We start from the raw sequence: 15,813 nt of genomic DNA on the forward strand, positions 1-15,813 counted from the left end.
CAAGACAAAAAGAAATTATTTGGCATTATTCATGGTAAATAGAAGCCAAAATTTAGTGAAGTTTGACCAGTGGTAAGTGTCAGCTCTTTGGAACTTTCAGTTGGGGTGACATGATACCTTTGCAATAAATATGTGTCAGCTTTGTTCATTTGGAAGACAGGTGCCAAACTATCATCTTAGTTCTCTTTCCTAACTTAAAAGATTCTAGAATAGTAACAAAATTTGGAGTTTGAGTCGGTGGTCTTGTGAATTTAACTAACATGGGAATAAGGGTATTCCCAGATGATCAAAATAGGATCTTGATAGAAGGAAAGAGCCAGTGGAATATGTAGGGTAGGAAGCATTAATAACATAAAGAACTATGAAGCTTCTCTTGGTGGTTTCAGTAACTGAATCATCATTGGCAACTAATTCTAAATCTAAAAAATAGTCACTCTCTGCTTGTCAGCAAAAGCTTACTAGAGATGGAAACTTAAGGAGAGTGCGTGGAGCATGTTTTTTTGCTGAGCTCAAATAAATATAAAAAAGACAGTTTACCATGCATTTTTTAGGTAAATTTGTAAAGACTAATGATTTTTTCAGAGTTGTTAGGGAAACCATTGCCTTTGTGTTCAGTTTCTAAGGAGAAACTTTGGAGTGAGCAGAGTTCGGCAAACTTTCTGTAAAGGGCCAAATAGTAAATATTTTAAGCTTTTTAGGACAATATGATCTCTGTCATGGCTACTCACCTCTTCGTTTTAGTGCAAAAGTAGACATAAACAATACCTTACTGAATGAGCATGGCTGGGTTTCAATAAAACTTTAATTATATGAGCAGCCATTGGGGCCAGATTTAGCCCACAGGCCATAGTTCGCCAACCCCTAGGTTAAAGTAATTGAAGATATCTGTAATTATCTGGTATTGAAAAATAAGGGTAAAGACTTTTGTGTTAGATTGTTAAAATTCAAAATTATTCCCATTTTACAAACAATACATTTATGGTTTGAAACATTTTGAGCAATTTTTGAAAAGCAATCTGTTTTTTGGCCTTAGGTTCTTCCCATTGCCTCAGAAGAATTGGAGGGTGAAGGGTAAGATTTGTATTTTGTTTTGTTTTAATGAATTCTTTTTATTTTGAAACAGTGTCAAACTTACAGAAAAATTGCAAGTGTGGTGCAAAAATTTCATTTTTTCCTGAGCCATTTGTAAGTGATTTGCCAACTTGATGACCCATTACTCTTAAATACTTTCGTGTATGTTACCTACAAACAAGTTCATTCTCCTGAATAACAGTCAAAAATCACTCTATTAATATTGATGCCATATGTTTTAGTTTCTTCATTGCTGAAGCAAATACCATACAATGGGTATTGGCTTATAGTTTTGAGGCTAGGAGAAGTCCAAAGCAAGGCCCCATCAAGGTGATGCCTTCTTTCTGAAGACTGGCATTTGGACTGGCTGCCAGTGGTGTTGGTCTTTGGTTCCTCTGTTACATGGCAGTGCAAATGGCAGCCTCGCCCTTGTGTTACGGGTTCATTGACCTTCAGCTTCTTGCTTCCTATGGCTTTCTCTCTGTGTCTGAATTTCATTTTGCTTATAAAGTGATAGGATTAAGACCCATCCTGACTGAGGTGGGCCACACCTTAAATGAAGTAACCTCTTCAAAAGATCCTACTTAACAATGGGTTTGCGCCCACAGGAATGGTTTGAAGCTTCAGGACGTGTTTTTCTGGTGTACATAGCTTCAAACCAGTACACCATATAATCCTGGAACCCCATTTGAGTTTTACCAATTGTTCCAGTGTCCTTTAGGGCAAAAGGAACCCTTCAGGATAACACATTGTATTTACTTGTCTCTTTAATCTCCAATCAGTAACAATTTCTCACTCTCCTTGATTTTCCTGACTTAACACTTTTGAAGATTATAAACTAGTTATTTTGTAAATTGTCCCTCAGTTTGTGTCTCATTTTCTCATGACTAGATTCGAGTTATGCATGACAGGAATACCTTAGAAGTTTGCTGTGTTGTTTTCTCAGTGTATCCTATCAAGTGGCACACAATGACCACTTAATTAAAGTGTTGTCTGTCAGGCTTGTCTACTGTGAAGTTACTCTCCTTTTGTAATTGTTTTATGGGAGGATACTTTAAAACTTTGTAAATATCCCATTCCACATTAAACTTTCTATCTGTTCATTTATTTAAGTCAGTATGGACTCGGTTTCCTATTTTATTCAGTAAGTTATAATCCATGCTCAAATTGTCCCAGAACTGGTCAGTGGGAGCCATTCATGCCAGCCGCTGGATCGTTTCAGCATGCCAGCCTATTCTTTAAGCATTCCTTTGTTTTCAGGCACAGAATGTTCCAGGTTCTTCTACTTTCCCTTCTCCAACCCTGGAATCAGCCTCTTCAAGGAACCCTGGTTCCTTTTAATAGAGAATGGCTTTTAGAATCCCAGATTGGCGCCCTAGGTGTGCTTGTTGCTTTTGAGGTATTGCTGCCTCCTCTTTATGTGGGTAACCTCGGGGACTCCACTTGGATTCTGACTTCCCATGCTGGGCACCCTTCCTCCTTAGATGCTTTCCTTACCCTCTTGTGGATCTGGTATTCTCTTTGGGGCCATTATAGCGCCCTCCTCCTCCTCTTATTCAGACCTAGCCTTGCTCTCTCCCACCTGATGGTTTCAGAACTAAATTTTTGAGGAAAGGGGCATGAGTATGCCTTGGTTTTTAAATCTCTTTTCCTTTTGACACTGATTTACTCTTTAGAAAAGTGTACCAGATGGAAAGAACCTATGTTTTAAAAACACATAAACTTTATCACTTTCTGGTTATGTAACCTTGGGCATATTATTTTGCACCTCAGTTTTCCTAACTGTCAAATGAGGCTACAATGTTTGTATTTCACAGTATAGTTATGAAGATTAAATTGAATGGAGTAATGACTATAAAATGCCCATAGTAAGTGTTCAATAAATGGTAACTTGTTTTTATTATTTTAAATTCAATACTCTTGATTTGAAGCAACCCAAATATCCAGATCGATATCTTTTTCTCCTTTCTGAGAATGGAAGCCATGTTGGTGATACAGTTCATGCTGTTGTTATTTTCTGGTTCTGTAGGTCTATACATTGTTCAGTCCATTATGCAAGTTTTGAATTCCATTTTGCTCTTCATTATTTGAATACTGCTCCCATCTCTGCCACTTTGCCCATATGACATTCAGCAATCCCTTATCTGCTAAAGGTAGTACGAAAATTAAACATTTCATGTAAAATACATGTCTAATCTTTTAAGTAGAGGGAGGTTCCTGAGAACCTAGATTGCACCATTAAGCCCTTGATAACTTTATGTTTTATGTTACTTATTTATATTTTTATACTGACTGAAGGAAAGCATCCTGTAACATTCATTCCATAAATTGAGCTATGTTCCACGCAGTGTTCTAGGTACAGGGTTACATAAGTGAATAAGCAGACATGGAGTTTACATTCTAGTAAAGAGGAGACAGACAATAAATAAAGAAGTAATTTCTATATGGTGATAAGTACAAGGGAGAAAATTAATTAAGAAGGGAGATGGAAAGTACTGAGGTTTGTAGACATAAATAAGATGGTCTGTGAAAGCCTTACAGAGAAGGCTGTATTTGAACAGACTTGAGGATGATGAGGAAAAGAGCCATGCAAATTTCTAGGGAAAGAGAAAACATTAAGTGCCAAGGCCTTTAGACAGGAGCATATGAGGCATATTCAAGAAACAGCAAGGAGGATAGAGTGGGTGGAGAGGAGTGAGTGAGGGGAAAATAGGGGATAGGGTCAGACTTGTGGGGCATCATAACCCATTGTAGGACTTTGGCATTTACTGTAGGATAGGGTGCCAGTGGAGCTATGCTGTCCAATAGAAATGTGACGTGAGTTACATATGTCATTCTAAATTTTCTAATAGCCACATTAGAAGTAAAAAAGAACAAGTGAAAATAATTTTAACCATAGACTTTAACTCAATATACATGTTCAAAATATTATCATTTTAACATATAATCAATATAAAAAGTCAATAACCTAGTATTTTTTTCATAGTAAGTTTTGAAAATCCAGTATGTATTTTATATTTTGCATCACATGTCAGTTGAACAGTGTAGCTTTGGAAGGTTTTGAAAAGGGAGAAACATGATATTATTTTCATTTAACAGAATCACTCTGGCTGCTCTGTTCATAATATTCTATATAGGGGAAGAGAAGAAGCAAGAAGACAAATTAGGGCACTATCGCAGTAATCCAGCCAGAACTGATGGTGGCTTGAACCAAGATGATAGCAGCAGAGGTAGTGAGAAGCAGGTGGATTCTGTACTTATTTTGAAAGTAGAGCCAACAGGACTTGCTGACAAATTTTATTTATATGTGGGAAGAAGTGTAATTCTAGATGACTCAAAACAGATCCACAGGGGAGGTAGCCTTAAAAACAAAGTTTGAAGAATTTCTGAGGCTTCAATTAATGAATAGCTTTATCACAATTGAATAGATGATTTGAAAGCACTTTTGCTTTATCACAGGTTTTTTAACTTTATTTCACTCTGGTATATCTTTTGCCCTTTATTTTTACTTTCTTTATCTCCTTTTGACACCACTGTTTTTCCCTAATGCATTTTATTTGTCTGCTGCCTCTGCTTTTCTGTCATCCAGGCTGTGCTTCATCTCCCTAAATGTGGCTTCCATTTTCATAGCTTTCTTTTAAGGATCCCTTCTGATTTCTTTTGTAAGAAATGAAGAGTTAACAATAAAATAATTTCACTACTTAGCAGAAACCATTATTAACATTACGAGTTACCAAGTTTACTTTTTTCTGAGTTCGTGTGTTTGTAAGTATGTATATATGTGTTTTTTCCTTTATGAACAAGAACTTCTTTATATATAGCTCTGTATTTTTTTCTCTGATTTATCATATTTTCTCATGTTGTAAATTTTATCCCTAAGCATCACTTTAATAGCTGCATAATAGTACAGTAGTGGGCTTTTACCAGGTCTTCTCCTCCTCATAATTTATCTGCCCCATTTGACACCATTGACTCTCTCTGCTTCTTAAGACTCTGCTCCCTTTGTTTTTCTGCTGTTGCTGTAATCTTGATTCTCTTAGACCTCTGACAGATCTTCTCTCTCATGTTCACTGGGCTTACTCCTGACACACTAAGTTAGGATTTTCTGTGAGGTTCATTCCCCCATCCCTTTGTTTTCCCTCATCTTTAATCCATTCTCATGACTTGAACTCTTGTTTTTGGAACCTACCTCCATGGATGTTGCCTCCTAGTCTGTCTCTGAAAGGCCACTTGAATTCTTAGTGCTTTTAGACATAAATCCTTCAGGGACTTACATTGGGTTGCCTGTTAATGTTCTAGAAGCAGGCAGACTGAATATTTTTAAGGCCCAACCCCTATTCTTTAATTAATTCTTCTGCTCAAATCAAGCACTCATTTTCTTCATTTCCAGTTATTTTGCTATGTTTTTGTTTACCCACATTGAGCCTCAAAATCACTGAACTCTCAACTTGTGCCTTTGATAGCAGTCACTAAAATCTTTTCACTTCTTTCTTCAAAATCTCCTGTATCCATTGTTTCCTTTTTATTTCCACTGGCATTACTAAATTTTAAATTCTTATAATCTTATTCTGATTAACCTAAAAGTTCCCTACCTCATTATTCTGCTTGTAGGTCCTGAGGTCCCCTCCAGTCTTTCCCACACACTTTGATCACAGCATTCTCTTCTGCAAAATTTTTAAAGATTTCCTGTTACCTGCAACCTAAAATCTGTAATTCCTTTAGAGCCTAATGATCAAGATACTCCCCAGTAGGGCCCAACCTAGCTTTCTAGATTTACTTTCCTATGGGGCATTCTGTTTCATCTGTCCTGGCCTTGCACTTTCCTACTTAAACTTTCCTCCATTTTTTTTTTAAATTCCCTCTCCTTTGTTACCACCTATACAAGATTATTTTAATTCCGTCTTACTCCATAAAATTTTTCATGTAAAAAGTCTCCATTTTGATGCAGCTTGATCTAGGGGAAGAGCGATGGAAGATGTCTGCAGGTAAACCTGCCATTCGTATTCTTGAGCCCTAGTTAAGTCTGTCAGAACCTTTCTTTGGGCCTCCAATTTTTCATCCACAAAGTAAGGAAGCTGAACCAGATAAAGAATGAAGGTCATTTTAAATCTAAAATGCAGTGATAATCCTAGAACTCTCTTTGTTTATGCCGTTGATTTGATAATTGGCATTTAAGTTGAAGTCATTAATTGTAAACTTGGGATCACTTGCAGATCTAACATGAAAAGGGGGCCATATGGAACAGAAGATGAGTTTGCTACTTCACCTCCTACTAAACTGACCCGAATAGAAGAACCAAAGAGAGGTAGGTGTGTTGGTTTAGGTTTCTTAGTGCAAGTTTAAAATTAGAAGTGAAAATAGGGCAGGAGGGGTGGGTGATTTGGGTGTTCTTTTTTTACTTATTTTATTATTCTTTTTTTCACTTTTTCTGGTACAAGGAAAAAGTATAAAAATAGATCGGGGTGATGAATGAACAACTATATGATGGTAATGTGATCAATTGATTGTGTACTTTGGATGATTGTATGATGTAAGAATAAATCTTAATAATAATTACTTAATTAAATAAAATTAGAAGTGGGTCCTGAATCTGTTAACAGCATAAATTGCTCAAGAATCTTTTGTATTTTCATTTTCTTGAATATTCTTCCATCAGACCAACATCTAGCTTGAGCTTAGACTTAGAGTTAAAGAGAAGGTAAACGCTGTGTTCTTTAGGACAGATTTTATTTTGGTTCCTGTTTGTTGCCCTTGATATGGATGTGTATTTTTATTTCAATCACTACCCATTATTGTCTTCTCATATGAATTAACTTGTGTCCTTTTTTTTTCCATTTCATCTCCTTATTCCTGGTTAGTTCTACTCTATGTTCGAAAGGAGTCAGAAGAAGTCTTTGATGCCCTGATGCTCAAGACTCCGTCTTTGAAAGGCTTAATGGAAGCTGTAAGTAGTATAAACTTCATAATGCCTTTAAAAAAAGATGAAAGCAAACTTAGATAAAATTCCATTGAAACAAATTTTATCAAACTATCCAGATTCCTTTGTTGTATTCAAATCTTTGAAACCTTTCCCACCTGTATTATATCACACACTTTATCCTACCTTGTAGTTGTTTGTTTGCATGTCTGTCTCTTCCAACTGTGTCTTACACTCCTGTGCCAAGCACATTAGCTCATAGTAATCACTATCACTCAGCAATTGCCTATTTCACTGAATTGAATGAATTTGTGATGGACTATGAAATAGTTTAAATTTTATATACTTGGTTAAAGTGAAATTGCCGTTTAGCAAACCATTTAGCAAAAAAAAAATATTTTTAAAATATTAAAATCTTAAAAACTTTGCACATAAAAATAGTGGCTCCAGTGTTGAGGCTACCCAGCCCCGAGGCCTTCCCACAGGCCCTCTGCTCCCCATGGTTTGGTTGGGGCTTCATAGTCATACCTTGGACTCATTCTGCAAGTTGTTAATAGTCAGAATTGTATTTTGGATTTTTATATGAAAAGTCCCACTTTCCTCTTGTATAGGGATATACAGATATATACACACAGATGGGCAGATGGACAAGACATATAAGGATGTATAAACGGGTAAACTCTTTAAAAATAAGTGGCTCCTAGATATGTCTTTGAAACTCTTGGTTCTAGGGAATTACTGAACTTGTTTTAAGACCTTACCCAAAGCATATTTGAAAGAAACTGGAAAAGTAACCTGTGATGCTCATAAATCTTCCCCCACGACCTCAACAAAGGGCTGAAGAGGAAACTGAACTGAGTATTCCCTTTTGGGACCTCAGTAAGAGAGACAACATGTAAAGGGTGCTGTACTGGCCCCCCATTTTGGCCTTGCCCCTGGGTAAAATTCAGGGATCATCCATTTATCCAGAAATTTGTCAACCTCAGCCTCCTATAAATCATAGAAATCTTTAAGCTCAAAGCATATGCATCATTTAGTTACAAGTATGTTTCCTCTGGCTCCCCCTGACAACTACAGTGTACTGAATTCATTTCAGAAATATTTTTTAAGGGCCTGCTTTGTGCCAGGTACTGTTCCAGGAACTAGAGTTACAAGAGTAGGCGATGCAATGCCTAATTGAGTTTAAGTTCTAGTCAGAAAGGTAGAGACAAAGCAAGTAAATAAATTAATTTGTAATTTTTAAGATATTAATAAGTATAATGAAGAAAAATTAAGCGAAGTGAGGAGACAGTAGGTTATTGAGGAGCTGTTGTTTAATCTCTCAAGGGAAGCTCCTGGAGTTCACAGACATCTCTTATAGCATGTTTCTTTCCCACTTATATCACAAACAACAAGGACCATTTTGATTTCTCCTTGGTTTCTCTTCTATTTCTTAAGAATCATGGAAACTCTTGATTATGGAAAGGGAAGAGAGTGTGGAAAAGATTGGGCTCACTATGCCAAACATTACTTGCTCGTAACTCATAAGGAATTCATTACAGTATCTTAAATCTCTTGGAGCTGGCAATTTATAAATAGACAAGGAATTATTAACCATTGATACAAAAAAGAAATGGACTTATTTTTATGATCGGAGTACAAAGCTTGAGTTTGGTTTGAAATTTTTATTTTTATTAAATTGAAAGAGATATGAAGGTTGGTCTTCTGAGGCCTCATCTCTTAGTGTTGCCTTGAGCTTTGCTCTTCAAATTGAGGCCGGTGCAGTAATCCCAGTTTGAGAGTGGTCTAGACAATTCCAAATAAAGCATTTGATCTGTGACTTCCCAGTGGACTGAATTAGCTGTTTGTCCTTGGAGTAGTAATTCTTCCTTTCTCTTTAGCAGTAGCTTCTATTCTCTGAAAGGAAAACATCCAAAATTTACACCGATAAAAAATTCACTACACTGTGTAGCCCACTCATGACAATTAAGAAAAGAGAGGAGGGGCTGAGACTGAGGAGATGCTGAGGTTTAGCTGTGAGCCTTCATGATTTTCCAAGATTCCTTATTGTTTTCTAGAGAGGCTCTGTGTAGAATTGGCAAAGGCGGAATTCTTAATTCATGGTCAGAGAAGTCTTTGATGTTTCTTCTGGACTATGGAATATTAAAATTCTTTTCCTTCCCATAATTCTGTATCTAAAATTGGACAGTCTTTAATCCTCACAACAATCCTGTGAAGTTTGTGGTGAGAGTCTCATTTATTGATGAGGGGAGACTGAGCTAATGACTTAGATGTGTCTACTCCAAAGGGAGGCCTTCATACATTTGATGAAAATACCTGTGACTGTATCATACACTTACCTTGTCTTAGTTGTATATATTTTTCCAATCACTTGGCTTATTGGTATCTGTAAATTAGGGGGAACTAACAGGAACTTGATTCCAGCTCCCCCCAGAGGAAGGTAAAGCTCCAAAGACATGAACTGGGTCTTATTCATGTCTTGTTATAGGCATTTTTGCAAAATAGAAAGTTGAGTTTGTGTGTGTGTGTGTGTGTGTGTGTATTTTTAAGCCATGAAAACAGCACTTTGTAATTGTTGTTCTTTTCTCTTTTAGATCTCAGACAAGTATGATGTTCCCCATGACAAGATTGGGAAAATATTTAAGAAATGTAAAAAGGGGTGAGCATTGACTGACATTCTTAGTACCTCCAAATAAAATTATGTTATTTATATGCATTTGTGCCCAGTCCAGAAAGTTATAGAAACATTAATGCTAGAATGTATTTTTTCTCATTAAATTATCCACGTAAAATTGGTCTACCTTTTAAAAACCTCTTTGATGTTTTTTTTTTCCTTCAAGTAAAGTTTTTATTTGCTCTTTCCATACTTGGCAGCAGTGAAGTGGCTCTAAATTTCAGAACACATTATTAAGTTTACTAAGCATAACAATAATAATTACTCTGTCTGTCAGGCACTCATCATGAGCCAGGCACTGGATCACGCACTTTACATATATTTCATTTAATTTTCACATCATCCGTCTGAGATGGGTAGTTTTATTTGTAGCTTATAGATGAGGCAGCTGAGGCACAGAGAACTTAAGAAACTTGACCAGGGTCTTGCAGCATGTTACTAATAGAACCATGATTCAAATTCTAAAGTCTCTAATTTTTCTACTTTATCATCCTTCCCTAGATAATATTTTGAAGTCAAGAGACTTTGTTCTGTTGTCCAGAAATTAATACTTTCGATTTTGTTTTGATTAACTGCCTGTGCTGTTTGGCATGGATAAGCAGGGTATAGTAGAAGACTTTGTGGGCTTAATTCTAAAATAAATCTTAATTGGCATTTTCTAGATGACACTAATGGAAAGTGGTTCAGTTAAACTTTGAGGATAACTTACCAGGGCAGACATTTTTTACAGGGAGCTGTGGCTGCAGATCATGTAGATTAATTTGATAAATATACTTTCTAAAACAAGACCAATGAAGTATTCCTTCTGTAGATTTATTTTATCATATTATGTTAGCTACCATTTTAGTGATTGCTACATGCCCAAAGTAACAATAAATGAGCTGATATTTATTGTTTATTCTGTGCCACACACTATTATAAAACTTGATTCCCTCATTTAATTCTCACAACAGCCTTATGAGATCGGTACTATTATTATCCCCATTTTATAAATGAGGAAATTGAGGCTTGGGGAGGTTTAAGTAATTTGTCTCTCATGTCACAGCTAGGAAGTGTCAGAGGTAGCTATTTAAAAATCTGGGTCTGACTCTAAAGCCTAGTAGGAATGAAGTGAATGTCTTTCTCTCTCCTTATTCAGGATACTGGTGAACATGGATGACAACATTGTGAAGCATTATTCCAATGAAGATACCTTCCAGTTACAAATTGAGGAAGCAGGAGGCTCATACAAACTCACCCTCACTGAGATCTAAAGGCATACTGGCCCACAACTTCATGAGTTAAATGAAGGTGTTAAGTAGATCTTATTGTTTGGCAAGCTGTAGGCATACCAGTCAACTACCTTCCAAATGTGGATGGATGTCAGGAGAAGTATTTGGCTTGAAGATAACGTTTAATATATTGCATTGGCCTTTTTCAGGTGACAGAGAAATCCATATACCATTATGTTTGCATTTTCTAGTACAGATACTTAGGATTAAAAATGAAAACTTTGTTCTAAAATTTAATAGATTATCTTGGAATCTTTAGGCTATCTAGTTACATTATTTATAAAAATATTGGGCTACCTACCTTCTGTCTCTTCATTGGAACTCAGAAAAAGCAATAGGCTTGGCTTTAAGGGTTTTGTGCTCTTGCCTGAACTCAGTATAACTCGGACTGCCTCAGGTTAGAGAAAGTTGCATCTGAAGAATAAAGGGATGAGCCCCTTTCTCCCTTAAACTCTAATCCTCCAATAAATGTTTACTAGAATAGGGCATGTTACTGAAATCTTCCTTTGCAACTTTCTTGGACATATCAACTGTCTTTCTTATGAAGAATTTAAATGGATTACAGTATGAAATCAGTTAAGATAAAGCTGCATTGTATATAAGTGCAATATATTTTTGAAGGTCTGTTTCTGTAAATGTGTACATACATGTCTTATATAAATATATAATATATAAATATGGTATCTGTGTACATATAGTGAAGATATTCAATAAGATCTACCTTAAAGAGGTTCTCTAGACAAAAGGTTAAGTTATTTTTGATAATGTGCACCAAGCAGTTAGAATACTGTGTTTAGTGGAACCCACTAAAAAGCTTTCTGTGTTTTCCCAAACACAAGCAATCATTCCATAGTATAGCAAACCTTCTCAAATGACAGAGATTCTGTTTGCTATTGAGAATATTATTTTTTGGATTTCTGCACTGTTTAACGAATGAAGTAGAAGAAAAATACTACTGCAATGCATGTCTGTTGTGTTTGCTTGTATTAGTCAGATGTGCCTATAATACAGAGGAACAAACACAGTAATTACAACAGGCATATTGCAGTTATTGTGAACTAAGCTATCCAGCTCAGAATGCAGCTCTTCCTGATATTCCTGTTATAAGAAATTATTTTTATTTTATCATGTTTCAGAGCCTTTAAGCTTTGATTATCTTGTATGTTAACAATTCTAAAAAGCATTCATGAATTTATGAGAATATATTACTATGGCAGGGGAACATTTTCTACACATGTTTAAATATATAAAAATACTAAAAAATGTAAGTTCATCACAGAAATAAAATCATGGGTATCTTTAGGTTTTGGAAACTAGAATAGGTCATTTGTATAAGTAGAATTGATGGATATTCTAATGAAGTCTGTGAACTAAATTGTGGGTTTTCTAATATAAGATACAATGGGACACGGGTCATATACTATTTTATATTTTATTTTATGACATTGATTTTGTCTTTGTTGTTTTTAATTGTATAATTGAAGATGTATTTTAAACCAAAGGGATTAAATTTTATATGTCTATTTCGTAATATGTCTTTCTTCTGTTATTCAATTTGTCTTTATCCTTTCACTAGTCAGTAAAGCAAAATTTGGATCTTGAAATATGAGAGCTGTAAAGAATCTCCTTAGTACTTTTTCCTTGTTTCTCAACAAGTATACTTAGGTCCCTTCCTTCCTGTTACTTTTTCCTTACAGGTATCTGAAATGATCCAAGGAATAATTAAGGAAGCCCTGAATACTGTTTCACCTATTACCACATTTGAACCATTAAAGATAAAGTAGTGGTAAAGGTTTTCAGAACTAAAATCTTAAGTGTTCTTAATTTTTAAAAGATAGCATAAAATATTTAGAATATTCCAGTAATGTTTAAATTTACCAGAATTTCTAAATCAAACAGCTGTTCTGAGCATATTCAGGTAAACTAGGGCCTGAATGTGATAGATACCAAAAATATTTTTAATGAATACATGATTAAATTAATGAAGTAAACTCTTTGATAGACTTCCTGTGACATCTATGCATTTTTCATTCTGATCCTTGGATCACAAGTCAAGAATCCTTACCAACATACTTAGTCCCTGATCACTCAGTGGCTCCACAGTTTTAGCACAGGAAGCTCTATGGGATCTGGCCCATCTATTCTCTTCGAGCCTTTGTTAGGGCTTTCCCATGCTCTCCCTTTACCAGGGATCCACGGAGCTATTTGGGATTCCCTTATATTCCTTACCTTCCCACACACTGCACTTCTTTTCTCCCTTTGTCACTTAGCTCTTTCTTCTGCCTCAAAACTTGGCTTTCCCCTCATGACAACAAGCCTTTCCGGATCTCCCCGGTGGCATTATCCTTGGATTCTTCAGCACACAATGCTCCCTCTCTCTCAGCAATCACTACTGTATATTGTAACTGGAAACTCGCCAGTCCTCACAACCTCTAATTTCCTTGAGAAAAGGTTTGATGTCTTAGTCAACTTTGGATCTCTGGCACCCAACACAATGCTAGTTACGTAGTAGATGCCCAAGAAACAGTTTTGTAACTTGTAAGACAGCAAGGAGATTTTTTAGAAGTTATAAGCTCAGTAATTAGCTTGGGTTGGACATGAACCAGTAGACACCGAGTGGGGACAGGAAGTGGGAATTGTCTGTTCAACAGGGTGGCAATCAGTAAAGCAGAAGAGACAATGGGGCTCAAGAAAAGGTGGCTTCAAGGAGAAGACATGATCTTAATTAGGAAGGAGTAACAGGAGAAGACTGAATGGAGCACCTACAAGGCTAGCTGGCTGTTACTTGGAATAACTGTGCTGTGTGCTCTCATGGTCATTAGCTCATTTACCCTATGAAAGAGGCATTGTATTATTTTCACCCAATGTTAACAATATTTTCATCTCACCTTAGTTTGCACAATTAGTAAGTACTGTAGCCAGGCTTTGAATCTAGTACTTCTGACTTCTGACTCCTTCTCCAGTGTTCTGTCCAATCTCAACAGCTGTCACAACGGGATACAGAATAACAATAGGTAGAGGGTGGGGCAAGATGGCGGAGTGGTGAGGAGCAGAATTTCGTCTCTCCCCTAGAGCAGCTGGCAATTACCCAAGAACTATATGAAACAGTGTTTTCGGGGTCTCCAGTAACCAGTCACACATTGGACGCAAGTTTGTAATTGGAGGAAAAGCTGAGATCGCAGCGAACATTGTAAGTTCCCCGGACCAGGGGTCTGGCGCCCCTCCCCACCCAGACCTCACAGACTGTCTTGCTGCCGGCTCCCTGAAAGGGGGGGAAGAAAAAGACAAAAAACAGCAATCTGAGGGCAAGAAGGGAGGCCCAACCCATCCTCAACTGCAGAATTAATTAACAAATTAATTAACTAACTTTGGGAGCTGGGGTGCTAAAGAAGGGCTGGGCTCCGAGAAGTGGGGGCACATAAAAGCAGGCACCCATTCCCAGACTCCAAAAAAGCCATTTTTTTTCCCCTACATTTTGTCCCTTTGGGCTTCTCACTGATCCCTTATTTTTTTGCATTTCAGTAGCCCCCGGCAGGGGTGGAACTGAAGCTGTTGGAGAGTAATTATCAGACGATAGCCCAAAGCATATCTTTAAATGCTCTATTCTGACACTGACAAAACTTCCAGGCTGGGGAAAGACTTTTAAAAGAGACTCTTTTTTTTTTTCTTTTTTCTTTTTCTTGTTTTTCTTTTCTATTTTTTTTTTTTTTTTTTAATCTAAGAGTAACATATGTGGTTATTTTTCTATTGGAAAGCCCAGGTTGAGGGACTAGGCTGGGCTTGGGGGGAGACAGAGTACCCACAGTGTCTTTGAATTCCGTATTCACTACTGAAGGCCTCCACTCCCATCTTTAATTGGCAACTCAGGCTGACCAAGGAATCTACCTGGGGAGGCCCCAAAGAGGAGAGGGGAGAAGGGAATAGTGCCCCTGAGAGACAACTGGAGTTATGAGGATTGGGAGAGTGGAGGGAGGTCCAGCTCAACTGGCAGTCCTCCTTCTGGGAACTCAGACCCCAGGGGCTGGAATTCAGATTCCGGCTTCAGTCTGCCATGCCCCCGACAGGATCAGAGTCACCAGGAGAACTAAAGGCTCCATACCTCCTTACACTGGTGGGGGAGCTGCGGGCTGGCCAGCGCCACCTGCTGGACAGGAGAGGAAAAGCACCAATTCTAAAGGCCTCATAGGAGGGTCTCATTCTCAGGAAAACTCCATACCCTCCCGATGAGACCTGGGCCTCACTAGACTGGGAAAATCTGACTAGGGTCGACCATATCTGAGGAGACCCACTCACAAAAAGGTTACATAGAGGCAGAGCAAGAAACAGAAAAAACAAGAGGGGAAAAATTCTGATCAACTAAATAGAACCTAAGTTAGAGGTCTAGAATAAGTTGAACTGAATAACAGAGGCCAGAGAACAAAGCCAACCAACAAGAAAACTACTAGGTAAAAGATAGAAAACAAGCTCCAAAATAAACTAATCAAGAAAATCAGATGCCTAGACAACTTAAGATAACAAGCCATACCAGGAAACACGAAAACATGGACCAGCCAAAGGAACAAACTAGTGGCTCAGCTGAGACACAGGAGTGGAGGCAACTAATGCTAAATAAATGCGATGAAATGAAGGAAGATATAGCAAAAGAGCTGAAGGATATAAAGAAGACACTGGATGACCATAAAGAAGTATTCATAAACTTAAAAAAACAAATGGCAGAACTCATGGGAATGAAGGCCACAATGGAGGAGATGAAAAACACAATGGAGGGACACAACAGTAGATTTGAACAGGCAGAAGAAAGGATCAGTGAACTGGAAGACAGGTCATTCGATTTCATACACACAAAAGAACAGATGGTGAAAAAAATGGAAAAATATGAG

General features: G+C 37.2%; 1 protein-coding gene across 2 annotated transcripts in view; it reads left to right on the forward strand.

The window, feature by feature from the left end:
• The window catches only part of GRHL1 (grainyhead like transcription factor 1), a 70,840-nt gene extending 58,408 nt beyond the window's left edge, over positions 1 to 12,432 (forward strand). For both annotated transcript variants that reach the window (XM_037813380.1, XM_037813381.1), the window contains exons 12-16: positions 1,034 to 1,071; positions 6,285 to 6,376; positions 6,930 to 7,015; positions 9,583 to 9,647; positions 10,801 to 12,432. In XM_037813380.1, the coding sequence (XP_037669308.1) occupies positions 1,034 to 1,071; positions 6,285 to 6,376; positions 6,930 to 7,015; positions 9,583 to 9,647; positions 10,801 to 10,915 (396 nt within the window). In that variant the 3' untranslated portion in view covers positions 10,916 to 12,432. The remainder of the gene's footprint in view (positions 1 to 1,033; positions 1,072 to 6,284; positions 6,377 to 6,929; positions 7,016 to 9,582; positions 9,648 to 10,800) is intronic.
• Positions 12,433 to 15,813: the final 3,381 nt, after the last annotated feature.

Source organism: Choloepus didactylus, chromosome 20 (genome assembly GCF_015220235.1).
Source record: "Choloepus didactylus isolate mChoDid1 chromosome 20, mChoDid1.pri, whole genome shotgun sequence".
Classification (NCBI taxonomy): Eukaryota; Metazoa; Chordata; class Mammalia; order Pilosa; family Megalonychidae; genus Choloepus; species Choloepus didactylus.